The sequence below is a fragment of the Trypanosoma cruzi genome, genomic scaffold, assembly GCF_000209065.1.
Source record: "Trypanosoma cruzi strain CL Brener 1047053516391 genomic scaffold, whole genome shotgun sequence".
In the NCBI taxonomy this organism is placed as follows: Eukaryota; Euglenozoa; class Kinetoplastea; order Trypanosomatida; family Trypanosomatidae; genus Trypanosoma; species Trypanosoma cruzi.
This window is the reverse complement of record NW_001849475.1, coordinates 46,445-73,910: the sequence shown is the minus strand read 5'-3', so window position 1 is coordinate 73,910 and position 27,466 is coordinate 46,445. Positions and strand designations below refer to the sequence as shown.

The following is a 27,466-nucleotide window of genomic DNA, read 5'->3' as shown; positions in this document are numbered from 1 at the left end:
AAAAAAAAAGCAGCTGTGTAAGATATATTACATGCCTTCGTGCATACGTAAATACGCACATGAAAAAACAGCAGAATTCGTGGGCATTGGAGTTTCTGTTCACGAAAAGAAAAGAATACACACATAAACACGCAGGCAGGCAAGCAGGCACAGACGGCAATACCGACAGTCGGAGAAGCAAAGCTGTTTTCTACTCCCGCAGCTTCGATCGCATCGCCATCGTTTCCTCCTCCTGGCTCCCCAATTGCGTCCGAATATCATTCAACGCCCCAACGCGACTCCCAATTATTTTCAGTGGCTTTTCCACGTACACCCAGTTAGGGTTGATCATATAACGGTAGTAAAGGTAGAAACATGTCAACAAAGTCACAAGAAGTGTCAGCAAAAGCTTCACATTTCGCAGTCTCTCGACGCTCATGGTGTGGTAGAGGGTGTTCCGTTGCGTGTAAAGACCGACCGAGATGGTGTCAAAGGTATGCACGTTACAGTTCTGCTCATAGTACAAGCCACGGTCCTCCTGGTCCTTTAAAATACGGCGCTGGTTTTGCTCCACCCGCAGCATGGAAAGCTCGTGCTGCCGCTTCAGCTCAAAAATCTCCTTGTCACGTGACAATATCGCTTGAATCAGGCTTTCACGATACGCCGCGCCGTCGGCTGCTTCTGCGACCGATGGGGCATTTTCTCCGGCGCCATTCCCCGTCGCGCTGCTGCTGGCAGCCCTCACTGATCCCCACGGTCTTGCAGTCGTGGTGGTGGCAACGATGGTCGGCACTTCGGTGGCAACAGCAAAAACAGACCATCTTCGAAGCATTTGCGGACAAATATCAACGCCCTCCCTTTTTTTTTTTTTTTTACACCAAAAAGAGCAGCAAAAAAAAAAAAAAAAAAGAAAAGGGAAAAGGTTATCACACCGAACAACGCATCAGCCTGCGCCCCGACGTTAAAAAAAAAAACACATATATACCGTTCAAGGACCCACGCTACAAACTCTCATCTTCTCATTCCTTCTGCAAGACTTCACATGAACGTAATTCTTTTTTTGTTGTTGTTTTTTACATGATGATTTGCACAATTTCATTATCTGTCATCCGCTGCACACGGCGAATCACACCACCGAGAGAAGCAACGCATTCGCGCGCTCGGTCTGAAGAGGGCGGCTCTCCAGTCATAAGTAAATACCTGACGGTTCCGTAGTCTTCCGACATCGGGGGAAAGAAACGTTTGAAGGCGGCCCAACGCTGCCGCACACGTCCGCCAACATCGCCAGCACCAAATAGACAAAGCAGTTCCATAGTAGCAAAATCGTCGACGCCTCTGCGCAGCACAGTTGGAAGATCATTGACAGCGCTCAGCACGATTCGGCAGATACGGCGTTCAAAGGCCTGAAGAGCCAAAAAGGTAATTCCCTCCGCTTCACATGCGGCGGTTGTATTCCCCGCTTCACAATTTGCCTCCTCTGTCTTGGCCACCCACATTTGCAGCTCTTCAATCTGCCTCTTCTGCTGAGCCAGCTCCGATTTCATTTCGCGGATGCCACGAATAAGGTCTAGTTTCACTGACTCAAGTTGCTCTAACTGCGCGGAAAATGCTTCTTGATCAGCAGCGTTGCCGGCATCTCTACCGTTGCTTTTACCACCAAAAAATCTCCTGGGCCGAGTGTTCGCGAGGGTAGCATTTACGTCGACAGGGGCCGCGAGCTCAGCGGCGGCGCGCTCATGCAAGCGACGTTCCAACGCCTCGTACTCGCGTTCATGCCGCTGTACTTCCGCCTCCCACCTTTCGTGCTGCTCAAGCACAGCACGCCGGAGATCTTCTCGGGCAGATTCCGGCGCACTCGTTGTTACATTCCGCAGGCGGGCGTGAGTTTCCCACAAAAGGTTGGCGTTGGACAGGGCGGCAAAGCGGAGACTGACACGCCCCAACTCGCAAAGAGACTCCAAGTCACAATACGTGAAGCAATAAACAATCAAGTGGCCAGGCATTTGATTGAGCTGCGAAGGTGTAAAGCCCGCACTGCTATTCGTGGGATTCATCTTTTCCATTTCCTCCGCATCGTCAAGAGGAAAGTGACCGCATGCCTTTTTCAACTCCTCCAGCGCATCACGCATCGCTGTGTTGTCATGGTAGGTGCGCAGCTGCAGCCGTGGCGCTAAAATGGTCCGGGTGCGCAAGGGCACTTGAGCCCCTGATCCCGCCACATGTGCTCTTCCATTAGCCTCTTGTCTGGCACGCAATTTGCTGCTCCTGGCGGCAACACGGATGCCAAAATGCTCATCCACGCCATGCGGCAATCCTTGCATTACTTCCTCTAACAGATGATGTAGAGAGAGGAAAAGAGATTGAAAACGGGACCAGTTGAGAAGGACACAAGGAATGCCTGCACACCAGAACTACAGAGAAACTAACGCAAGAGTCACAGACATGAGAAAAAAAAGGAAGCAAGGCGATCAAATGCAAAAAACTGAGCAATGCGAGTCCCATCAAGATAGCAATGGTAAACCGCTCCCCCCCCCCGCAAAAAAAAAAAAAAAAAAAAAAAAAAAAAAAAAAAAAAAAAGAAACGACAAGAAACGCAAAGCCTCTTCGGTAAAGACTGTTGCTTCGGCTACATACGCCGAAGGGGCCCCTAGTGCCCCTGGAGAAACACAGAGAAAATGGTGTTCGTTTTTGTCGAAAAGAACTGCCACTTTTCCGGCCTGCGGAAGAGGCGTGAAGGCGCAAGAGAAGAGACGTGCCGCCCTACAGAATTTGCCATGGCACAAAATAATCCACATCACAAACGCACTAACACACGCACACACATACGGGAAAAAAAAAATAATCCACTGCAGGAGGCTGGCTTCCAGGACGGTTTTCAGTAAATCAAAAAAGTCTCCTTGAAACTGCGTCCCACATCGCAGTCGTTGCTATCGGTGCGCATAAAACTGTATTTTCCTTTCCCCCCTTTCCAGCGGCAACTTGATTTAAGGGCTCAGTAAACCCAGAGAAAATAAACAACAACAACAACAACAACAGGATTAAAAGACATATGAAGTGTACATGCAAAGAAGGGAATGTACACGCATATTTATGGAGAGGGAGGGAGAAAGCAAAAGTTCAAAGGACAGGAACACACCACTCACTTACCCCCTCTCCTCAGACCATGGATGGAAATATATTTTACATAATTAAAATGTACGTGCTCAACGCAAATAAAAAAAAAAAAAAAAGAGAGAGAGAGAGAGAGAGAGAGAGAGAAAAAAAAAAATAAAAACGGCAAAAAGAAGCAGAAGCCAATTAATGGAGTATCAGGAATAAACACCCATCATGTCATGAGTCGTGAAGAGGATTATTCTCCTCCAAATAAAAAGCTTCATTCACCTTTTGCAGCACACTGTCCACTAAATCCTTCTCGAACGAGAGAACGGACACCCTAAACTGCGCACAAACAGGCCGGTGGTCGGAATGTCGCAGAGCCTGCACATGATGGTAGTCAACGACGAGCATCTTGTTTGGAATCATCGGGAAAAACTTGAATCTTTTATCGGTGCACGTCGATCGCCTTGCAGCAAGAAAAGTTGGCAGCGATTCTGTTTCATCTAAAGAGACGTCACGATGAGTGAAAGAAGAAATTTGAAAATTCTGTGCCCTCATTTTTGACAGGGTCTCCAAGTAACAGCTCCGATAGTGCACATCAGACAACACGGAATCCGATTTTCCAAGCAACGATACCGCACCTTCGCTACTCACCGAAGAAGTAGATGATTGGAGCGAAACGACATCGTCGTCCGTTCTGTTGAGCCGTTCATTTACATTGTCCACAGGAACCGAAAACTCCGGCATGCTGTACATTAATTTGGTGCTGCTATTTAAATATGAGAAAGATCCATACAAAGCTCTGTTCTCACCTTCTTGTTTGTTGTTCCCGTCATTCCTATTCACACCACCAACATCATGATCATTGCTATCGTCGTCGTCGGATTTCTCGCAGGGGAGACAGACACGGAAGAGAATGCGGTCACACCATGCAGGTTCACGTTTCCTTCTACTCGTGTCGTACAAATCTGTTTTCCGGTCAAGTTTGTACGTGGGCGGAAACGCTATAAGGGCCTCCTGAAAGCCGTCAAAAGTGTCCCCGCTGACCATCCCTTGCCGTATCTCGTCATGGCAGATGAGTCGATCGTACTCCTTGTTCCGAACCAGGCGACGGATGTCTGTGCCTTTCAGACCATGTAGACGGGAATTTAGGTCCCCAAGAAAAAATACATAGTCGTATTTGTCCAACACTTCTTTCTCCAGTAGCGCGGAGGGGGTTCGGCGCAAATTTCGAAAGAAGGGCGTCAACCTCGAACGCTTCTCAATGATGCCATGCTCCATATTAGAATCTCGTGCGGCGGTACTAAATGTCTCCAACACATCCAGTTCACTATCCACGCCTGCCGGCATCTCAAACATGAGATCCTTAAGCGAGGCATGGTAGTTAAGGGTACGGGTGCGTTCGTTATGTTTATGTGCCACGAAATGTGCGGCAATGAATAGAAACCGTTTACCGTATATTGTGGCCCGAATTCCAACCGAACCCTTGTTTCCCCAGACCCCACGCATCGCACCGGTTCTTGTGAGGGAGACACGAACATTTGCCACGTAGTTGATGTGTTCAACGCGTGCCACAACGACAAGTACCAGTCCCACGAGCTGCACCGACTTCACCTTCTTGTACCATACTCGATGTTCACTAATTTTGTTCAAGGCATCTACTATGGCCTCTGTCCACATGACTCCCGTTTCAGTGTATTCCCTTACGAGAACAACTCCGCCCATTTCCACTTCTTGCAAAGTAACGATAACAATATCAGGGAATTCTTCAATCGGAAAAGGAGGGGTAGTCTCATTGCTATTTTCTCTGGCTTCTTTGCTTAAATCCCAATAGGTAGTTACCTTTCCCATTAGTTTCCGCCCTAATAGCCACTCATAAAAACCATTATTGCCGTTAGGGGGAGGTTGGCGGTCCACGTTCCAAGTACAAGCATGGACACGAAGAGTCCTCAGCATGCTTTCGGTTCTCTCTTTTTTAAAAAATTGACGTATAAGTAAATTAGCCCGAAGGCGACGCCGCGCTTCCCCACTAACTGCTGCAGAAGAGAAAGAACGGCCGCTTGTCGTCTCTGTATCGGTGTCAGAGTCGAGCCGGAACTGCGATCTGAGCGCTTGAATACCTTTGGCTGTGATCCCACCACCTCGCTCGGAGTCTTTCTGGTTCCCACATGAGAAATCATCTTCTTTTTTTTGCATGGCGTACGTTTCGGAGTCCCTGGCAGCCCTGACTGCGGCAAATCCAGAGAACAAGAGCCGAGCAAGGTAACGAATCACACAAAACAGCGATAAATGACACATGAAAATCCTTGACAATAGTGACCTGCCTTGGTGGACTCTGACCACCCCATTGGCGTGCGGGATCCCGTCGTCACCATGAGTACTGCTAGTGCTACTGCTACTACTACTGATACTGCAGCAGCTCCCATCACTACGATGGCTACGATCAATTTGTTTGTCGTCGTCACTGCCAGCTACCGTCATATCGCGTTCTGCCCGGGTGAGCGGAGAGGTCGTGGCAAGAGAAATGCCCTAAGCGTGTCCCCGCTTGGAGAATTTTGCTGGTGGTTGCAAGCTCCCCCGGGCAGCTACAAATTTTTTTTTTTTTTTTTTGTGTATGTGCAATTTGTATGCTTCCTTTTCAATCTATTTCTTGGAATGCGCAACTCAAAAAAAGTGATACGGGACGAGGGGAAAGAAGACAATGAGGATGAGGATGGAAAGCAGTCCAACCAAAATGCTCACGTAAAGAAAAAAAGCAAAAAAAAAAAAAAAAAAAACAATGAGAAAATCACACAAAAAAAAATTTGCCCAAACACACAGACAGAGAGAAAACACACACGGAAAAAAAAAACAGGTCTAAAGGAAAATGCATCTTTTCCACAAATATATGTACAGACCAGGAAGTTCTGTCATGATGTCCTTTTCCGAATAATGAGCATATATTTGTTTTTGTGTCTGTGTGTCCTCAATCACTCCTTTTTTTTTTTTTTTTACCTTCCTTTTTTTTACATCGACTGAGGCAGATGCTAGAGGGGCCTCAGCGGTCCGCTAAGCTTCGGGGAGCTACGCCTGGAAACTGATTTGAACGTGCTCATGCGATTCGACGAAGACGCTAAATGCGGTTTGCCCGTTCCGCCCAATGCGCGAGCCATCCGATGCAAGGCTCCCCTCAATAAGTTGTCCAACATCTGCACTGCATTCTTGTGTGGTTCGCCGGAGATCGACAACGACGGTGAGGAGGTGCTGTCACTGCTGTGCATGAGTTTCATATTGAAGGTCCCGGAGGAGCGGTGGTCCGGGGAAAAGGTCTGTCGGATTTTATTCGGTGAAGCGTCACGGCTCATTGCAGCAGCTGCTCCTGTTTCTAGCGGTGGGAGTGGTGACAATACATTTGCCCTGGACACTCCGTCCTCCACCACCCGAAAAAGATGGCTCAGGTTCATGAGGGTTTCGCAGACGATGTTTAAAAATACTTCACGGTGCGTGCTCAAACCAATGGAGGAGGACAACTCCCGCCGAATTTGGCCCACGGCGCCTCCCAAAGAGGCCTGGATAGAAAAGGCAAAGGCGCTGTGGGATGCACTCACTCTCTCTCCCCACGGTGCCTGACTAGAAAATGGCAGGGACAACAGGGAATTGTTTCCCTCTCGCCACCACGACTTTTTCCTCTCCGCCACTTTCAACTGCCTCAACTTGGAACCGGTGCCCTGCTTTGCCACCTCAGTAACCGGCGCGGCGGGGACAAAAAGATGAAGCCGCTCCCACAACCTCCGCGGTACGCATGAAGCAAGTAACATTTTATTAGAAGACTGTATCCTTGCCACCCGCATGGCAACCTGCAGCAGAAGCATTGAACCATGTAAGGTGGATCCAATCCTAGACAGAGCAAAAGGCGTCACAATTATTTCACCACCACATGCCTGAAAACCGAGTTCCGCAACTGTCTCTATGGCCGGACCAAACACTTCAACAAATTCTTTATCGTCACCACAAAGTGTCCTAGTGGATTGATAATCTTTAGACACGTGTACCGCCATCCTTGCACGAATTCCATCAAATAACACAATATGTGTCTTACAGCTTTTTACATGAAGTGTGGCTTCTAGTGTTTTTATTCTTTGTGGCCAGTCCACTGCCAGAAGTCTGCGCTGAATTTGTAACGCTGCTTCCAACGCACAATGTGGCTCGGTGAACATAACAATGTACGCCGCTGTAGAATCCGTCTTTGCAATAAACCCATCATATGCCAGCAATGCTTCCTTCACAACGTAATTATATTGGCCCATAATATTCTTGTATAATTCTTCAGGTACCGCACGAGAAATTGCGACAATGTCAACAGCGTCACAGTATAAAAAACTCCTCTCTGCTGTCGTACTTCTGACGCCGGATCTGCTGACGACGGGCCACGGCAAACTGAGGGCCTGCTGCGTGGTGATTTCCCAGGCATTGTCTTCAGCAGCCATCATAGCCGCCTCGGCCTTCTCTAGGAGTTGTTGATGCTGCAATAGCAGTTGCTCCACTTCTTCGCGGGACATGACACGCTTGCCAAGCTGCAAGGCCGCCTTGACGGAGGAACGTGGAGATTCGCACTCGTCTCTACAAGACCCATCGTCCCCACCCTTAAGTAACTGACGTCTGTACGCATAAGCCTTGGGAAGAATCGAGTACACATCCACCAGAGTGGAGTATGATCCCAGAAACCGACCGCCTTTCTTCAACACATTGTACTCCATGCTCAAAAGATTCGATTTATTCGATTGGAAGGCCTGTATGACCTCTGCAACAGCCAGAATTTCCCCGCGGCATGCCAAATCACACAAATGACCGGAACAAACCAATGCTTTACCGCGGCACAGTACCATGCGAGTAGCTTTGCAATCCGTGGCGGTGCCAGAGGCCGTATTCGTACTAGCTGTGTGACTGTCGTTCGAGGGTTGCAGCTTTCCCACCGTGATCCCGGCTCTCATGAGACACATTTCTGATTTGTTGAATGCTTCGCATTTCTGCTTCACAACAGTGTACATCTGGGCGGTAAAACGCAGAGCATGTTCTGTACGTCGAAAGGCAAAAGTAAAAACGTCCGTATTGTTGCCATTTACGTAAACACCAAAGTTATTTTTTCCATGTAGAAGAGCCGAAGAGAACAGTTGGTGCCGCAGTTGGTGGTGTTCCTCCAAGCCCATGGAGACCTGAGTAAATTTTCTCCATGAGGAATTACTGCCGACGTCAACGGTGCACAAGTAAACCGTTTCATTTGGATCAATGGACTGGAATCGGGCAAGATACCAATCCTCTGCCTCCATCAACGTCTGTTCGTGAAAGGCGCTCACCGCTTCCAGTTTATTGTAAAGACTTATGATGTTTTTCCTATCCCGCCGTAGCAAATAAAGTGAAACGACATCCTCAGAATTAGAGTCGCGATTTTCAGCTGCACGCTTTCTGCTACGGTAGATACCATCGACCCATCCATCATGGTGCGGCAGCTGCTGCTGTGAGTGTGACTGTATTTGCAGTTGTGCCTGCGGTTTTTGTTGAGTGCCGCCTTGACAGGGACGTGTTACCCCTTTCATGGAGGCAATTAATTGTGGAAGCAGTGTATCCACATCAATATTGCCGCGTGGGAATCGTGGGGAAGGATGAAGATAATACGGCGGTATTCCGCGGCGGCGTTCAAGTGATTTGGGGAGAATAGAACAAAACAGATTCCCGAGAGTTCGCTCTGACGCAACGATGCTCCATCCCGCGCCCAATTTGGCACGCACACGGCTCATTTCCAAAAAAACTTCATCGTGAACGTCATTCATAATGTTCGCTTCCTTGAACAGCATGATCACACACGCCTTATTCGCCACTATTTCGCCAATGGGAGCCCCTTGAAGCGCCGTTGTTAGAGCGTCTTTCACCTCTTGACCGTAGTACACTGAACGACCATTGATGGGGTCCACTTCCGATCCCGGATTACACGTATACATGCAAGTATGCATGCGAGGACCGCTGTAAAGAAGCTCTCCGTCATCAATCACGGGCGCAAAAAACGGAATATCGGTGGTGCGTGCTGGCCATGGGAGATTTTTCACCCCAACGTGGCACTCACTTGAGAAATGAAGGGCAGCTATGGCACTGTAAAAAGCAAAAACTTCAATCTCCCTCAGGCTACACACGTGGTATCCGCTGTACTTCTTTGCAGCCTCCAACAAAACATTCTGATAGATTGTCATTGTAAATTCCTCTGCGCTCAGGTGTTGGGTGGGCACATTCGGCACAGCATGAATGACAAACGTCACATCTCGAACAGGCAGTTTCGCCGCGTCAAACCTCTGAGCAAAATACAGATCATCATGGGTCTCCATTAGCACAGCTTCCATAAACTCCAAACGGCGCAAACCTGCCGCACGGACTCTTGAAGCAATTTTAGCCTTCTCAACCGCCATCTCCACGCGATTTGTCTGTCGCTGTCGCAGCACGTCATCTGCCACCCGCTCTTTCAGCGCGTCGTTCTCACGGCGTAGGGAATCACTCTCCCGACGTAGCCGTTCCACCTCGTCCTTGAGCACCACGATCTGCACTTTCGCTTCGGTCTCCATCTTCAGCATGGCGCCCCGCAGGGCATTTACAGTGTCTACAAGCTGCTCGTTCCAGCTGCATATATGCTGCAGGCCGTTCTCCTTGAATGGCTGGTCAATTAGCGGTGCTGACAGTGGACGACGCAGTGTGGCTGCCGAGTGAGTGTCGTTCCTACGAAGTTCCGACAAAGTTTGCTCCAACGTTTCCACGGTGGACTCCAGCTCGGCGATGCGGCGCCTTGCCTGGTCACTGAAGATGATGAGATCGACGAGGCGAGCCTGCACGTCGGGATTGACGCCATCAAAATCCCCTTCTTCTTGAGGCATGTGAATACTCCTCCCTTTTCCCACGCTCCTTCCCGAGTTATTATGCGTGCCAGCGAAGAAATACCAACAAAAACAAATAATGAAGAGTACACACACACACACACACACAAACACACACACACACACACACACACAAACACACACACTTCCGCAAAGGAAAAAGAAAGGGTCCCACACACACAAGACGAAAAAAAGCAAAGTGCCACAAGTGACACCCTCATCCGCAGAATAAAATCCTCCTTTCCGCATCGAACAAGCAAATATTAACAACGACAACAAACAACGCTGAATGATGTGGAAAAAAAGACAACAAGTTGAAAACAAAGAACGCGCGACAGGAATACATCATGACACACTTTTCCTCCTTGCTTCTTTACGATCCCTCTTTCTCCCTGTATTCCTCAATAAAGCTCACCGACACTGGGGGCGAGTGAACCACGGCTCTCCAGCTGCCATCGTCATCGTCACCCTGTTCCCCCTCCTTTCCGTCCTCCTCACCCATTCCATTTTGAACAGCCAAACCGCTCCCCAATAAACGCGACAGCAGCATATTTGTCGATTTGACAACACCCTTTTTCTCCGCCTTCAGGCACTGCAGTTGGATATAAAGCCGATATCCCTGGTCGTGTAGTTTTCCCCTCTTCCGCTGGATATGCATAAGAATCTGCTGGAGAGATGCAATGCCGTCGCTATTATTTCTGATCGTATTCTCCAAATCCACTGAAGTATGATCATGCATCTCCATAAGGATTCCTTCTAACCCTTCCCGCAGCTGCAACTCCTTGTGAAAGAGGGAATCCAGTGCTTCCTCACACTGACGGAGTGTTCCCGTGTTGGTCTCAATGTCATTTTCAAGACGTTTCAGCTCCGTCTGCGCTTTCCTCAGAGTTTCATACGCCAAAATTTCCTCAGATGCCTTCTTATCCTCTACGCCACTGCGAGGCTTTAGCCAGCGAAAGGCCCACTCCCATACCATTCGCAGGAGACTCTCCAGCCCATGACTCGCAATTTACATCCGCACACAATGAAAAAGAGAACAACAAGAAAGAAGAAAAAGGAGACGTCATACATCACCGATAATAATTAACAAGAAGAAAGCATCAAGACGAATTCACACACACCACATATAAGGTTACCAAGTGGGCGCAGTAAAGAATCTTACCAGCCAAGAAGACAAAAACGCTTAAGGAAAGGGAGATTCAAGAATAGGAAAAAAACGCATACATATATATATATATATATATATGCGATAAGAAAGGTTCTATCTAAACAGCTACGTATGCATTCACGAACTTTTTTCTCCCTTCTCTTTTTAGTCTTCCATTTGAGAAAAGCAAGGACTGACACTAACAATTTTCACAAAACGATGCGTATTGATTAAACAGCAGGCATGTGGGTCCATGCTTTGGGAGCAATTAAAAGAAGGACACGGCCATCCCACGTTCCGTCAGTCCCCATCAATCAAGAAAAAATCCGTGACAAAAAAATTTCACAGGATCGCACACACGCACATACACACAAGAAAAAACAACAACAGCTACGCACATAAAAACAAACGTCTTTTTGCATACAGGGGAAAAGATATACCACAAAAAAAAAAAAAAAAAAAAAAAGTGAGGTGTGGGAGGAGCAATCCAAAGCTAAAGACAAATGAACATCGACAGAGTGCAAAAAACCCCTTCTCCTGTTTACACATGACCACACAAAAGCTTCCATTCCCGTCTTCATACACTTCTATTGTGTGAGCGAGTGGTAAAGGAAATAAGCTCGGACCACTGCTCGCTCATATCCACCCAGAAGGCGTCTGCCCAGTTTTCTATAGCTCGCCGAATCCTTTCCTCCAGACTACCTAAAAAAATACACCGCAGCTCCTTCTGCTCAAGTCGCACTATGGCATGTCGCCGGGATGCCTCTCGTGTCACGATGCGGCGCATTAAATTCAGTGAAGGAGACAAATAACCGCGGCGACGCACCCTAATGGCTTGCAGACGACGCTCCTCTTCTTCTTGTGCCGATGATGACCCGGATGCCCTGCCCCTCGCGGCAGTCGTCCGCCTCGCCTCAACCATGTGCGCCCCTGGTTGGGGTTTCTGATCGGCACAGCGCCTCTTGTTTGTTCGTTGCGGCACGCTGCACGACGGATTTGGGTTCGCGTTCTGCCACGGCGTCCTCGACGCATCAGAGGCACGCGGGCATTTAAAAGTGCTGCTATACGCCGCCCGCACACGCGCCACCTCCGCTCGCCAGTCAAATTCTGACACCTCACCACTTTTCGTGCGACGTTTCTTCTCTTTGGCCTCCGCATTATTCTTTAGCGCCGTCTCATACGCGGCGTGCAACATCTGAAATTTCTCCTTTGCGCTTGGATCGGTGCAGCGGTCCGGGTGAGTCGTGACAGCGAGCCTGCAGTACGCAGCACGGATGTCGTCATAGGAGGGGTTTGTATCTATTCCAAGCACGTGCCACGCCCACCGCACACGGTCGTGTTTGTGAACACTCACCACCATTTCAGGCTTCTATGAAACAAAACAAAACAAAACAAAAAGAGAAACAAAAACAAAAAGATGAAGCGTTAAACCCACACAAAGTGTCAATAAAAACAATGGCGTGCATTATCGATCACTCTTCCCCCCCCTCGTCGACACATATACACACACATCCGCAGAATTATGTTGATCATGGGGCGCGTGTACACAAGGGAGCCGGAAAAAGAGATACGGGCAGGGACAAAAAAAACAACAACAACGAAAGAGGCGTGGGGAATTGAGTCCTACAACACGAAGCATTAACGAAAGCGCAAAGTAAGCGCCTGTGCAAGAAGGCGCTCGGCACGCCGTCGTCCCATCTCCTCAGCGGACACTCCCAAGGACGCTGCCTCTCTCGGTCCTTCATCCCCGCCTTCTTCCACCGCGGGGGCAAACCCTCCTCCTAACGCTGCCTCTGACCGCAGCAGAGCCCCACGCAAACGCTGCAAAGCCGTCTCCCTTTCCATACCCTGCTCAATGTAATCGGCAACCACCCCAAGAAGCTCACTGTCAAGCGAGGCATTAGAGGAGTAGGAATCGCGCTGCTGAATCTCAGCCAGCGCCACCTTAAGCCTCCCTATCAGTTCATCACGGGCGCTCATCTTCAAAAAAAAAAAAGTAATATCAAAAGGGCAAAGTACAACGCCACAGGCAAGAAAACAATGGTGTTACGCGATAAGAAAAAGCCAGGAGGGTATGTGGCGGGTAAACAAATGTGTGAGAGGAACAAAAAAAAAAAAAAGGGCAACACACACTCACATTCACACACGCGTAAAGTAATAAAAACAACAACAACAAAACGGCTCTCGTACACGTCAATAATAATGAATATCTGTCGTCGCTCCTCGCGAGAATAATAATCTGTGGGTTAAAAAAGGAAACAGCAAAGAAAAAACAACAACAACAACAAACAGAACAAGATAATCCCAACAAGAAGCAAAGGGTGAAATAACTAAATAAATAGTGAAGGCAAAGAGATTACTGGCTAGCGGATGCCCAGTTCATGATCCACCGTCCAGTCCTCCAGTTCTCCAAGTGATTGTCCAATCCTCACAGTCACACGGAGCGGAACGAGCAATGAGACGGCGTGCATCATGCTCCGTGACACGAGTGGCACCACCTCTCGCAGCTTGTGCGTTGGGACAGAGAGAACAATCTCGTCGTGAATCTGCGCCAAAAGGCGCACGTCTCCGTTGTACAACTGCAATACATCACGTTCCACGGCCAGCATCCCAAGCTTCATGACATCCGCAGCGCTTCCTTGAATAACGGAATTGAACGCCTGTCTTTCCGCATACATTCGCTTTGCCATGACTCGGTCATTGATGTCAGGGAGTGAGCGGATACGGCCAGTCATCGTGCGCACAAAGCCATCGGTACGACACTGATCAATCACGCGGCGTTGATATCGTTCAATCTGTGGGTAAGAGGCCTTGAAGAGTGACATCACATGTAGTGCCCGTTCCATTGGCACTCCCATTTGCGTCGCTAGCGTTCGAGGTCCAGCGCCGTACAGCATGCCAAAGACAACCCGCTTTGCGAGTGTTCTTTCCTCAACGTTTACAGGTGACTTCCGGAAGATGTTCTCAGCAATGTTACGGTGAACATCCGTTGCGTTCGTCATCGCATCGACAAGTGCTGTGTCTGCAGACAAATGCGCCACAACTCGCAACTCAATCTGTTCATAATCCACAGACAACAACGTCAACCCTATAGGCACAGCAAAACAACGGCGAAAAGTGGCCATTTCAGCTTCGTATGGTTCACTGTTATCATTTTCGGCAATTGCCTTGGAACGTGGAAGATTCTGTAGGTTTGGCTCCACACATGAGAGCCGTCCCGTGTCAGTGCCCTCTTGAACAAAGTTTGGATGTAATGTGACCCACTTGACGGGGGTATCGTCCTTTTTGTCACTGCTCTCCCCAATGCGATTGTCTGTAAACTCACTGTCATTGCCTTTGAAAGGAAAAGCTGTTTCCATCATGCCCACTGTGTATGTTTGAAGCAGCTTCGCCGTTTTACGGTATGCAATCAACAGGCGTGGCAGCTCATGGTGTGGTGCCAAAAGCCTCAGTGTTTCCTCCGATGTTGAGAGTTTCCCACTTTTTGTAACGGTGAGGGAGCAACTGTCCGTTCCATCGTTCCTGGCGTGGGTCAGGTGTGTGCCTAGTTGAAGAACCTCGTAAATTGCCATCCTGCACTCGTCCAGGTTCTGCATATTAAACTCTGGCATTGATGGAACCAGCTTCTGGGCGGCAATGCGGAGCTCTTCCATCCTGGCGATGCAACGCGTCTTGAATCCTTCCACCTCCGACAAGTTGACAGGAAAGCCATTCAGTTTCATTGCGGCGCAGAGAAGTGAGATGCGCTTTTCTTGCTTAAGGAATGCCGGCAGAAGGCCCTGTGTGCCAAGTTGACCGTAAAGTAAACGGTACAGAGGTGCCATGTAATACACCCGGTGGCAAACGATTTCCTTCACAGTGCAATTCTCCATGTTTCTGAATCCCGCGGCAAGACCAATTTGCTGCTGACAAGACTGAAGCAAAACGTCATAGTCGGTGAATGCATCCGCGCCCGCCGAGGGCTGCAGCATCCACGACATGAGACGAATGTCTGAGACGCACAAGGTAAAAAGATTCCCCTGCTTGTAGGAGAGAAGTAGGAGTAGCAGTGACGGGGCATTAAACGTCACTATTTCAACACCAGAAAGTTCTTCCAGGACACGCACCAGAAAAGAAAGAGCAGTGGAAGCATGCAGAACGAACACATCATCTTTCCAGCGAAGGACAAAGAATTGTACTGATAGATGACTCATCTCCGGGTTGGTCTTCCGCACAAAGTGAACTTTCCCATGTGTCTTTGCGGAAATGGAGAAGTTTGTCTCTCCTTCATGTACGATAAAGGCCACAAAAAGTGTCGGGGCTTGAATGAGATCCGGATCCCCCAGTGTCTTCTGCAAATCCTCAAAAAGTGACGTGCTATCGTCTACCTCCTTGAAAGCCACTAACTCGGCCGGCCTTGAATTTGGCTCCGGAGCAGGAGGCATCGTAAACAATGCTTGTCGCTGTGGCAATTTAGACGCATTTTTTTGAACATCTGAGGCACGAGATCTTCGGGCGTTTGGCTTCTTCTTCTTCTTCTCCCCTCCCTTCTCTTCGCGCAGGTGCACGCCACTAATTTCCACTTCGGTGGAGGCGCCGTTGTGACCGGACGCGGCAGTCCGCTTAAGTGCACGTTTTTCTTCCAACTCATCTCCATATTCTCTGGAATGTTTTCCTTCGGAAGCGGAAGCCGCACCACCACTCCCACTTGCAGAATTTTTTTTATTGCTGCCGTTGCTACTTTTGCCACGCTTTTCTCTTTGTGCGGGGGGCAAACATTTGGATTCCGTCGCCACCTGCCCAACACGTGACGACAACTCCAGCAGCTGCCTATGGATGGCGGATACAGAACCTCCATCCATATTTTTCTGTTCCTTTTGCGTCCCACCATCCTTTTCCACGGCAGCCCCAACACTTCCCTCATTCTCTTCCCCCTCAGCGTCCTCCACCAGGTGGTGATGCACACATCGTGCGGCGCTCTGAGGAGGCTGAGCGGCTGATGAGGACCCACAAATGGCACTCGTATTGAGGCCAAATGCCTGCCACCTCTGTAGATTATCGGAAAAGCTGAGGCTCGCTCCACTGTTGTCGCCTGCATGTTCAATGTGCGTGAGTTCCACCGGTACGTAGCGGTACCGTGGCTGCCCTCGGGATGACATGTTGGCACTAGCGAGTACCTTCTCCCTTTCTTTCTTTTTTTCTCTACCTCTCTCTCTCTCTGTGTGTGTGCGTGCGCCTCGAACGAACACGCGGGCCGGAGAAAACATGCACCGAAAATAGAAGAACAAAAAAAGACGAAAGTAAACAAAGCACATGAGACCCGACAGACGGTTCACGCGAGAATGGTCCTCGCCAGAAGGGGAGGACCGACACCCTCTCACAGCCAATGTAAAAAGGAATAATAACACTCGTTTGGGCTTAACAACAAAAAACGATCAAGAATGGAAAACGTTAATGTGAATAATTGAGAAGAGAAAAAGTAAAGAGAGGACGGTCCACAAACAGAATAATATATATATATACGGCGCCATAAAAGCATAATTTCTACCCCCTTTTTTTTTTTTCTCCCTCAAAACGGGTGGTAACTCGACTTCTTCAGGTACTTACAAAACCTGCCGCAGCCGTCGTAGTCATCCACGCGGCGGCCACTGAGAGCCAAGACACGCTCGGGTGAGCGAAGCATATCTACAAGTTCAAAAAAAAGTTGCTGCTCCAGCAAAAGACCGTCCACGTACCCATTAATTGCTGAGGAACGTGCCATGTAAATATACCGAAGCAACTCGGCAATGGGGTCCGGGTTTGCCACTTGCATCAACACCACACGATGTGCGCGGTCCATGACGGTGTTACGTAAAAAGGTCCCAATCGCCAAAATGAACGTTGTGTAAAGTGCAATGATTCCCATGTTCGGCAAAAAAACAAGGGAGAGATTGAGTGCAACATATGATGAGGCCACAATCTCAAAAATACCGGTAATATTGCCCGCATTGGTGTCCGACACCAGCGTCTCCTTACTTTGCATTGCTTCCCCATTATCATTATCATTATCGGCCATGTCCAGAGGTTCATTCGCGCCATTCATACTCCATGTCCTGGTGGTTGAGCCGTCGGTCAGATTAGCAAAGGAGTTACAACGAACACACCAATACAATACCGGGGGAGTCTTGCCATCACTGTTTCCAACGCCATTCAGCTGAACCGCACAATCTGCCCGCACGTGTTTTTTCATTACCAAATCGTTTTGTATGTTGTTCAAAAAAGGACTATAAAACTGTGGTAGCGGAATCCAATCGCCACTTTCGTACACCAGCGTGGAAGCAGAGTGAACTCCTCCCTGATGTTTTTCCAAATGCCGAGATGTATACCAAAGATGCGCTCCCTCCAGAGCATCCCGTAGCTTCACCACGGTACTCCAAGGAACCATGTATCGCTGATAGCTACGAACCCTTCGTGTCTCTGGTGCTGACACTTCCATGCGCACGACATGATCCTCTTTATGTATAAAAAAAGTTGTTTCATTATTCACGGCCGCGTTAAGTTGACCTAACAGCAACAGCCGTGTTTCTGGCGTGGCGCTCCACACCTCCGCACTGCACCTTGGAAACATTAGCAGCTGCAGTAGGCCCTGAGAGCCAAATTCATCGTGCTGCAGGGATGGCAACAGCTCCCAGAGAATGGAAACCAAATTTTGTGAGACGGGAGCCTCGGTGGCTGTGGCTGTGTAAAAGTTTGATGTAGTGCCAAAGGCAATTTTTGTCTGCCATGACGTCACAAGATTTACACCGACGTTTGGGTTAAAGGTGGAGTATAACATGAGAGGAAAAAACAGGACGAGAAGGCACGCGGCAAAACCGACAATGCCTTGGTACATTCTCACAAAGAAGGGAAATTGCCGTCCCTTCCTTGGGCTTGTCCACGCCAAGTCATTGATATCCACGTAGCGCATGTACACGGTGTGATGCACATCTTCAAGAAGCATCCAATGCTGCAACTTTAGCGCCGTGCAAGAGACCGACCAGTCAAGTAAAAGCCGCAGCTCAAAAAGAAATGGTATGGCGCGATACACAACATGTCCTAGCCAATGAAAAATGTCCGTGTGTGTCGTAAAAGGATCATGCTTTCGGTGAAAAGGATACCCCTTCTGCAATTGTAATGCACTCACACTCCCAGAAAAAAACCTCATCAAAAGAATAATGACAGCAGCCGTGGTCGACCGATGGGCGAGTGTGAGGCGCCACAGCATGAAGATAGCATGGTACGCCAATATCGTAACTACATGAAGGACAAACTTGAGCTGGACGGAATGTAACACATATACGATACGCTCAGCCGCCATTAACATGACCCCTGCAAAGAGAATGAGTACCAATTGCCAGGGAAGAAGATCTTGCTGTACGCTGTAAAGAATACTACCGCGGAAATCACCCGCCAAAAGAAAGTAAACCACGGTAAAGACGATAAGAGAAAGACCGTCCGCCCAGAACTGAAGGGTGTAGTAGTCTGATCCAGTACCATAGCGTTCACATATGTTGTTCCAGTATTTGTGCAACACTCCACCTTTTTTGAAGACTCTCTTTTGCCATTTTTGACGCATTGAGTTGTTGTACTCACCAATTCCATCATGGTTACTATTATAGACATTATTATCGTCATGCTTATTCGCCAGCAACTCCAGAGTGGATGATGATGATGATGATGACAATGGTGCCTGCCGTGACGGTCTTCCTTCATTTGCAACAACCACAACACACTGAACATCAATTCTATCCATATCCTCCTCGGGCAATTCACGTCGGCCCGCCGTGCTCTCCTCGTTGCGGTGATGTTTTTTTTTTCTGTGGACTTCCCCCTTTTCCGTTTCCATCCGATGCGGTCTGAATGGCTCCTCGTGCTCATTAGCAAAAACGCCGTAATCAAAACAAAACTGACGATGTATGATGATGCTGACAAAGAGAACAAAGTCCATAATAATGTCCAAATTCATGGCAGAAAAGGACGGTTCGGTCCGGTCCAGGCCAATGTCCAGCACACACGCGGAAACAATTTTCAATGCCATGTGATTCATGGCAAACCATTTAACGATAAGTTGTATGACACACTTCACAAGAATGGAGAAAACATTGTAAATAAGAGCGTTTCTCCAGTAAATTCTCCCTGACCATGGTAAAATAAGCATCCCATAGAGTGCGGCGGAGAGGGAGAGAACCATATCCACTATAGTTCCGCTGAGCGCATAGTTAAGCATAAACAGGAAATAGCACACATAGGCATATTTCCGCAAAAGAAATTGAGTAAATGCAAAGAGTACACGGTACCCCTGAGAATACGTCCGTGGAGGTGCCTTTCCACGATAAGTGCGGAAGGAAAAATATTGCACAAGTTGCTCCGACCAACATTCAATCGCATTCGATATTTTACTGCATATCCCTCCTTTCCTGTCGTCTTCCCGTGCAGGGGGGACATGTTCTTCTGAGCAAACGCCACTCAACCTCCCGTCAAACGTTGTGGCAGGGCAGTCAACGGCCGCCCCTGCTTTCGTCAGTTGCTTTGGGGAATCCAAGACACTGAAATAAGTGTCCGACTGCGCAGAAACACTCAACGGAACCTTCAAAACCGAACCCATCATAGGAGAAAGCGGCGCCACTCCACTTGAGAATTCCCTCTCCTCCCTCGTTTCCTTCTCGTTCACTCTCTGTGTTGGCATCAAACCCCCAATTTTGATTTCATCTTGGCACGCACACATGTTCCGCTCGGAGAAAAGCTGTTCGAGCCTTCTTTTCAATGCCTCCTCCTCCTTGACTACTTGACACTGCAGCTCCTCGTCTTTCCTACGGAAATATTCCAGCATCTCCCTATTCCGCTCCACAGCGGCCAGTGAGCCCCTGCATAGCCCAATAAGATATGCCGCAAAGAAAAACTCACTAAAGATGCGTTGCTGCAACACAGCCGAAAAGAGCACCATCGCCTGTCCCACCGTGGTCCCACGTGACCAGGGACTAAAGCCGAGCGCAAGCATCACATTCTCCGCGTGGGTCATTAGCGGAGGTGTCAGCGGAAGACGAGCCAACAACTGAGGGAGAAAAGTCAAAAAAAGAAACAATATGAAAAACGGCCAAACTTTATGCCAACGCCACGCGAGATAACGCTTGAATGCCAGGATCCAGAGGGATGCCGCAATTTCTACGACCCCCAGCAGTGACGCCATCAAGACGCCCTGCACAAAGGCAAATACTGCAGCTGGTAAACATGCACACGACACGGCGATAAGGAGATCAAACAGCGTCCTTGGGTTCCGTATAATATCGCGCGATGGAGCAGGTAGAACGCTTTCAATATCTGAGCGGAGGAGCCTTCGACAATCCTCCACTTCTTTTTCCTTCCTGCGGAGAAGCTCACCGAGCTCAAAAGCACCCTCCACACACAAAGTCGTTGCGCGTACCTCAGCCACATTTTGCCGCATGCAGCGCCGCAACACCAAAAGTGCAAACATGAGGACAAAGTGATGCAGCGGAAGGCCGCAGCCACAATAATGGTCCCATGCATTGCACTCCTCTGGGTGTAGGATGGAGACGCCCACCAGCCCCTTCGGCAGCCCTAGACGAATAAAGTATAGTCCGCCGAGAGCAATCACAATGAGGGACTCTTGGAGCACGGCGTAGCGTATCTCTGTTGTACTTCGCACACGTCCAATCAACCACATGAGAATAAACTCAACAAAAAAGACAAGCCCCGTAACACGATCCGGCGTAAGGGCAAGACCGAGACTCGCAACAAGCACTGTGAGTTCAAAGTTGAGATCCAGAAAAAAACGGGTTCGGAAGTAGTTCCACATGAAAATGAGCTGCTGTTTGAGAGTAATAAGCCTAGCCGGAGGCTCATACACTTCACGCGTCCTCTCTCGATTTTCCCGCGATGCCACAAACGGTACATATGGCGTTTGAATCTCCTCGCTTCTGAAAAATGCCCGCATTCCATCGCGTGTCGAAGGAGTATGATAAGGTGGATTCTTAAGCCTATGTGCTTGACGCAGTGCATCTTCTTGATGCCGTGCGGCCCGGTCCTTCTCCGTGTGCATGTAAAATACTGCCATGGCGCATGCCAGAATTGGCGGCAGGATACTCGGCCTCTCCCCGTTTTGCGTTTTCTGCAGGCCGAAAAAACGTTTACTGCTGACTGAAAGCGGAGCCTCCGGGATGAAGAAAAACGGGTACACATAGTTCAACGCCATTTGCGCAACAGCAACAGCCACCACCGGCATGCCGCGAGAGTCGAGAAGAAAAAGTGCCATGAAGGCCGCCCCCAAGAGGGAGAAGTTGGATAAACTTGCATACGCGAGAGATACCCACACCATCAGCTTGCCCTGTGCTGTCCCAGCTTCTCGAATGAAGGTGACGACAAGGTAAAGATACCGTGATATCGCAAACGCCATTGGTACACAGCGTCCGATAAAGGTACCGCGTGTTGCTGTGTAAGAGCAAAAGAACAACCCCATCCGTTGCCTCCCGTCGTTTTCAAGAAAATCTCTTTCCTCACGCATCGCATGATTTCCTTCCCTCGCCACTTCCACCACCATCGCCACCTCTTCTTCTTCTTCTTCTTCCTCACGTGCTCCGCGACGGTTTGAAATCGAAGGATCAGGCATGTTTTGCATCTCTTCCATTCTTACTGAGGCTCCTTCGTCGTCATTTCCCTCCTCACGCCTATTTATCCCACGCCCAAGCACCCCAAAATAATGCCTGCAAAGGGCAACAGAGAGTGCTGCTGCCAAGTACCATGGAAGAAGGTTCAACGACATGGAACCAAACTGATTATTCTGAGAGACACCAACATCCAACGCACACCTCTGTACCGTGATTTTCTGGCACACGGTAACGTTAGACAATCGTTCAGCAAAAGAATTTGAAATGGCTGGTACATGGTAAAGTGCACTGATAAGCAACACCGCCACGTTATAGGCACCTAAAGCGATCAGCGTCACGCTCTCGGCAAGCTTGGAATACGCTCCCAAGGAGAAATAGAGAAGAAACAGGAGCGCAAAGCCGGCGATAAAAACGTTGTGAGGAATAAAAAGCGCCATCATCACTAACACCAGCGACGTCGACAATTCCAAGAAATGTCGGTAAAACTGTGGAAAAAAATCACACGACGTAAAACGACGCCATTCCATCCGTTGAAGAATTTCTTGGATGGTAATCTTCCCGCTCGCCTCATGCCTTGAAATCCGAAGTTGAAACACCGCCAAGATAAGTAAAAGAAAGTAAACCAAAAGGGCAAAAGGATCCTTGCCAATATCAATGCCAATAATCTCCATCCAGTACGAAGGTGTATCATTTGGGTGATAGCTGGCATTGTAGACCATGACAGTAAATCGAACTGCGACATGCAACGCTGTATACGCAACTATGATAAACCAACAGTACAACATATACCATGGGACGCATGCCAGGCCAATAAAAAACAAAAGGTACACACCATTAAGAATATCCAACCTTTTTACTGCCATGGAAATGGCAAACATCGCAATAAGAGAAAGAGTAGAGGCATTAAGGCAAATGATTTGTTTTAGCATTGACGCCGCTACATACACCCCGTTTCTATGTTGCATACGATACGACTCAATCTTACTCACTAGCACAAGAAAGTCAAGGTAGGCGACGGTACCACCAGGCGACCCAACGGCAGAAATGGTACGCGAAAGCGCATCTGAGTTCCGCCCCGAACACTGTTGATGTTGCACTTTTTCTTCCAGACCATTTTTATGCTCACCACGGCGAAATTGGTCTTCTCCCGACGAAACGTCCTGGAAAGAGATCGTTGTGAACGCAGCCTCTAGCGACTTTTCCCCTTCCCTGGAAGGGCTCTTTGTCTCCAAAGCGCCCATGCAGGAAGTGGAATCAAGGCCGTTTTTAATTTCCTCCCATGCCTCTAAATCCATATCTTCTCCTTTTTCATCATTGTCATCGCGGTTGCCGTTTGACTCCTCGCGCGATGTGGACGCTCTTCGGCCGCCATGAAGAGCACTGGACAAATGGCTCAAAGGATTTCTTACCGCATCGGCATGCCCTGCAAATTCCAGGGTGGCCTTATTTATTCTTGGGGTTACTTGTGGGGTTGTTTGCAGAAGAACCGGCTCCCCTTCCGTCAAAAAACGCCAAAGTGAGTCTATTTCCTTCTCCCTAATGCGGGATGTCGGTACCACCAGCTTTAAAAGCTCAGGAAATCCTTCACGGTTCACAGTGCCTGTGGTGCTATTGCATACCCGTTTAAAAATACATTGTATTTCATCAATGCGATTCTGGAGGCGATTAAATGCCATTCGAATTTGTGCCTTTTTCTCTGCGAGCGATCTATATTGTCCCTGAATGGGGTTCACACGAAACATGCAGACAGCCAGGATGAGCAAAGAGTTTATAAAGCACTGAGCGAGGCGTATCATAAAGGCGGTCACACCAGTTGCTGCGTAAACCATAAAGAACGGCTGTTGCAACCGGCTGTCTACAGTGGCCACAAACTCCAAGACGATCCCCAATGCAATTGCTCCGTAACAGAATGGAAGCAGCGCCACATACGTGTCAGACGGCAACAAAAACCCAAAGAGGGTTGTAATAACCATCAGAATAGACACAAGATCCATGACCATAAAACTCATAATGATCATCAGGGGAAAAACGGCTAGCGGTAAGTAATATCCCATAAACTGCTGTATTTTCCTCAACCTTGCTGGGTATCGCACAGAGAAGAGTTGCCACAGTAAAAATGGAGGCTCATAAAAATATTCCCTGTGCTCCTCCAACTCACGTCTTGATATGCAGCGCCAACTACCATGCACATAACGTGAGGCCACAATGGTGTACGCCAGGAGCAAAAATTGTGCGCCCCTTCGAAAGACCGCAGCACTTTTAAATATCTTGGCCCAATCACATTCATACCGCATGATACTCCAGACATAAATAGGCTCCCCGTGCTCAAGAACAATTTTCTGCACAACTGGTGACTGCGCCAACAGTCCCCCCGCGAGCAGTAGAAGACTCACCACCGTACATCCTTTCGTGGCCACCTCCAATAATCGAACCCGTAGAACTGGGAATGAAGAGATCGAAAAAGACATCATACACAAGAAATGAACAACGAACAGAGGCGTGCAGTCGTAAGTGGGATATAAAGAGGCGGTCACTGGTGCGAGCAAGGCAAGGCACAACAGAGAACTACGATGAAACAAACGGTTTGGCTCCGTTGAAGGTTGAAATTGATGCTTGCGGAGTAGAAAACAAAGCGCTGCACTTGTGGCTGCTAAAAGCGTCGATGACACGACATTGACCACGAGGGGAAGGACGTCCTTTCTTCCCCACACTCCAAGGCTATTCAGCACTGCCTTTGGCCACCCCTGCTGCATGAATGATAGACCAAGCAACCAACCAAGGGTGGCGGCAAGAAACAACTGTAGACAGGAGAAAACCAGACTCACGTACAACAGCAGTTGAGAAGGAAGAAGAAATGAAAGCAGTGACACTTTTCTTACTGGTATAAGTCGTGCCGAAATGGCGTCATTCCAATTGTCACTGCTGTGTAATGTGAGATGCCGCCACCGATGGTTCTCGTACCGCACGGCACAAACAAGATTCAAAACGAGAAGAAGAGTCGCAATGATGCTTTGGCCCAAGAGCGCTGGTATAAAAAGAGAGTGTAAATAAACGATAGAGAGAATAACACACTGAAGGTGCGGCGTGCATGGCCGTGACACCCCATGACTCCACGGCATGCGTGTGTACCCCTTATGTATATATGTATATATGTATATATATGTGTGTGTGGGTAGACAGATGTTTCTAATTGTATTTCTGTTGCTTAGACCTTTCCCTTCTTAATCCAATTCGACCTCTCTCTTTCTCCTTCTTCTTCTTTAGTCTCTTAAAAAAAAAAAAAAATAAAAAGAAAAAGAAGACGTCAACGAGAAAATAAGAGCATTTATAAATAAATAAATAAATAAATAAATAAATAAATAAAAAGAAAATCACTGTACCCACAAAAATTACACATCTAATGACGCAGGTGAAAAGGCACAAGTGCAACCCAAAGGAAAATGTGTTGACCCTTCTGTTCCAAATGAGCCGGTTTCCTTTATAAGGTGCTCATGATCATAGGACAATCAAAAGAGACATGGAGCAAAACGACCACCCCCTGCCCTCCCAATCACCCATCACAATTGCTTTTCATCTATATATAAATAACAATAATAAATAAAACAAAAACAAAACAAATTAATTCACATCACACAGTTATGTATATATACATATATACATATATATATATATACACGCAACGGTCTCCAAGTTTTGTGCTGCGCGGTTTCACAGGAGAATTGCTTCGTCACCAGCATCCATAAGTGTCACATACGGAGTAAAATATATTTCATTTGGAATATCATCTCCCAACACGGCACGTCCACCAGCCCGTTTCCACACTTGCACCCCACTGCTCACACTCTCACCGCCATGCGCCCCCACATTCCCAGTCCCATTGATTTGCCGCGGCACTGACACATCCCCCTCCTCTTGATCCGAGCTGCTCGTGCGGAGAAAAACAGTCATTTCCCCTTGACACGGACCAACAATAATATTGCGTACAGACGCATCGCTCAATGATCGTTTTTCTCCACCATACATGTCATTTTCGCCTGCTGACATCATACGCCAACTGAGTCGCACAAAGGCCTCGTAAGGTCCTTCCCTAACTCCCGACACACCACCCATTTGGTCCACACTGTCATCCCCACCACGACTTTGACTTCTACGCGAGAAACAGTTGTCAGCTATTTTTTCCCCGAATATTTTCCACTCTTCACTCCAGAGGAACATACCGCTATTTGTGCAGTCCAGTGAAAGCGTCATGGGCTCTTCCCAAATAAGTGGAGTTTCAAGCATACGTTTATCGTACATTTCTTGTTCCTCTGTCGTTGGTGGGTGCCACGATCTACCGCCCTCTACAAAGTTGCTTTGCAAAGGGGCATAATAAGGCGCAACGGAGAGAAGCACATGAGGATCCTCACTGGTGGACTGCAGGTGAAAGTCAACTGCCCACGCACGGTAATCATTTGGGGACCGGGAAATTATGCACTCATAAGATGGTAACATTTTCTCGGGGTGCGGCACATCGCCACCCCCATTACGGCGCGCCTCATCTCTGTTGTCATGTGGCTCTGGTGACCTTTTCACACTAAGACCGCATCGACCACTGAACGCGTGTTGTGAACGCCATGTAGTGGCCTCTGCCGCAAGATCGCCTGTAAGAGGCATCCCATTGGCATCCAACATCGCATTCCGTTGGTGGAGTCTTGAGAGCTGTCGTCGTCCGCGAAAGAGGAAGCCGTCAGCCACCCGGTCAAAGACCCAAAAACCCATCCCGTGTTGTTTTTCTGACACTAGGCAACACGCGACAAAAGCGATGCACAAAAGAAAAAAAGAGGGACAGACAAAAACAGAAAAACAGCTATAGAAGAAAACAAAACAAAACAAGAACAACAACAAAAAAACGAAAGATCATTGCAAGGGTTCTCTGAGCGCAAAACCCGATTCGGACATTAACGTGCGTGAAATTTCACAGATGTATAAAAAAATGTATGGGAGCAACAGGTGCTGTGGCCACATTACTGTGAATTCCCGGTACGCGCGAATGTGAGTGCATTTCCGGCGGGGATACAAAAGAAGGTGTGGTGAGGCCATATAAGGGCGACGGCAACATAAGTAGAACAAACAGTAAAGAGGGGGGGGGAAACAAGTCCTCTGGAAGAAGAGAAACGCGCGGCACCCGCCACCGACGCATTGACCTCACACACCGTCATGGATGCTTGCAGCGCACCGTCGCCTCTCAATCTTCCCGGTAATGCGGTGGGTCGCCCCAGTTTGTGGTGCCAGGGTCAATTGTCCCGGTATTGCTGGGGGGAAGCCAATAGCCAGCAATGTTTTCCCTCACGGGATTCTTGTTGTTGTTGGCACAAGGCTAAGGGGATCGACCAGCGGCGTATTGCCAGGGCACGGTTGGAACCCCACGAGGCCTAAAAGGGCACGTGTTACTCTACCGAGTGTGTGGGCCATTGAATCTACTTTTTTTTTTTTTTTTTTTTAAACATAAAACAATGCAAAACAAACAAACGCTGTTTCTCCCCAAATCTGGGGGATCGGTCTTGTGGTGGACACACACGCGTCACATGTGTCCACGACCTTCCGCACATGACGGAGTGGAATTGCCCCAAAACAAAACAAACAAAAGAAAAACGGCCTCTCCCACTCTCCCTTTCACTCCTCAAATTACATGCACTGTAGGATGCGGGACCAATGAGGTCCCAGCAAAAAAAAAAAACCAAACAAAAAACCAC

General features: G+C 48.4%; 10 protein-coding genes across 10 annotated transcripts, besides 24 other annotated features; all 10 read right to left on the bottom strand.

Annotated features, from left to right (window-relative positions):
• Positions 1–9: part of a sequence feature (T-rich) that runs on past the window's edge.
• Positions 1–27,466: part of a sequence feature (heterozygous, Esmeraldo-like haplotype) that runs on past the window's edge.
• On the bottom strand, positions 191–811 carry Tc00.1047053506265.90 (hypothetical protein, conserved; the record flags this gene model as incomplete). The annotated part of the gene is made up of 1 exon (XM_812422.1): positions 191–811. The coding sequence occupies one exon, from the start codon at positions 809–811 to the stop codon at positions 191–193; it is 621 nt and encodes a 206-aa protein (XP_817515.1).
• Positions 871–893: a microsatellite.
• On the bottom strand, positions 1,053–2,300 carry Tc00.1047053506265.80 (hypothetical protein, conserved; the record flags this gene model as incomplete). The annotated part of the gene is made up of 1 exon (XM_812421.1): positions 1,053–2,300. One exon carries the CDS (start codon positions 2,298–2,300, stop codon positions 1,053–1,055), a length of 1,248 nt encoding a protein of 415 aa, XP_817514.1.
• Positions 2,517–2,561: a microsatellite.
• Positions 2,993–3,014: a microsatellite.
• Positions 3,209–3,237: a microsatellite.
• Positions 3,238–3,253: a microsatellite.
• Tc00.1047053506265.70 (hypothetical protein, conserved) lies at positions 3,310–5,556 on the bottom strand (the record flags this gene model as incomplete). Its single annotated transcript, XM_812420.1, has 1 exon — positions 3,310–5,556. The coding sequence occupies one exon, from the start codon at positions 5,554–5,556 to the stop codon at positions 3,310–3,312; it is 2,247 nt and encodes a 748-aa protein (XP_817513.1).
• Positions 5,454–5,516: a microsatellite.
• Positions 5,665–5,685: a sequence feature (AT_rich).
• Positions 5,820–5,852: a microsatellite.
• Tc00.1047053506265.60 (hypothetical protein, conserved) lies at positions 6,102–9,968 on the bottom strand (the record flags this gene model as incomplete). Its single annotated transcript, XM_812419.1, has 1 exon — positions 6,102–9,968. One exon carries the CDS (start codon positions 9,966–9,968, stop codon positions 6,102–6,104), a length of 3,867 nt encoding a protein of 1,288 aa, XP_817512.1.
• Positions 10,057–10,114: a microsatellite.
• Positions 10,342–10,944, bottom strand: Tc00.1047053506265.50 (hypothetical protein, conserved; the record flags this gene model as incomplete). Its single annotated transcript, XM_812418.1, has 1 exon — positions 10,342–10,944. The coding sequence occupies one exon, from the start codon at positions 10,942–10,944 to the stop codon at positions 10,342–10,344; it is 603 nt and encodes a 200-aa protein (XP_817511.1).
• Positions 11,189–11,214: a microsatellite.
• Positions 11,559–11,581: a microsatellite.
• Positions 11,693–12,475, bottom strand: Tc00.1047053506265.45 (chaperone DnaJ protein, putative; the record flags this gene model as incomplete). The annotated part of the gene is made up of 1 exon (XM_812436.1): positions 11,693–12,475. One exon carries the CDS (start codon positions 12,473–12,475, stop codon positions 11,693–11,695), a length of 783 nt encoding a protein of 260 aa, XP_817529.1.
• Positions 12,490–12,512: a microsatellite.
• Tc00.1047053506265.40 (hypothetical protein, conserved) lies at positions 12,754–13,095 on the bottom strand (the record flags this gene model as incomplete). Its single annotated transcript, XM_812417.1, has 1 exon — positions 12,754–13,095. One exon carries the CDS (start codon positions 13,093–13,095, stop codon positions 12,754–12,756), a length of 342 nt encoding a protein of 113 aa, XP_817510.1.
• Positions 13,479–16,253, bottom strand: Tc00.1047053506265.30 (mitochondrial DNA polymerase I protein A, putative; the record flags this gene model as incomplete). The annotated part of the gene is made up of 1 exon (XM_812416.1): positions 13,479–16,253. The coding sequence occupies one exon, from the start codon at positions 16,251–16,253 to the stop codon at positions 13,479–13,481; it is 2,775 nt and encodes a 924-aa protein (XP_817509.1).
• Positions 16,274–16,314: a sequence feature (GA-rich).
• Positions 16,664–24,853, bottom strand: Tc00.1047053506265.20 (hypothetical protein, conserved; the record flags this gene model as incomplete). The annotated part of the gene is made up of 1 exon (XM_812415.1): positions 16,664–24,853. The coding sequence occupies one exon, from the start codon at positions 24,851–24,853 to the stop codon at positions 16,664–16,666; it is 8,190 nt and encodes a 2,729-aa protein (XP_817508.1).
• Positions 18,774–18,801: a microsatellite.
• Positions 21,675–21,697: a microsatellite.
• Positions 24,868–24,896: a microsatellite.
• Positions 25,005–25,034: a microsatellite.
• Positions 25,062–25,098: a microsatellite.
• Positions 25,310–25,337: a sequence feature (AT_rich).
• Positions 25,372–25,407: a microsatellite.
• Positions 25,443–26,492, bottom strand: Tc00.1047053506265.10 (hypothetical protein, conserved; the record flags this gene model as incomplete). The annotated part of the gene is made up of 1 exon (XM_812414.1): positions 25,443–26,492. The coding sequence occupies one exon, from the start codon at positions 26,490–26,492 to the stop codon at positions 25,443–25,445; it is 1,050 nt and encodes a 349-aa protein (XP_817507.1).
• Positions 26,590–26,620: a microsatellite.
• Positions 27,195–27,214: a microsatellite.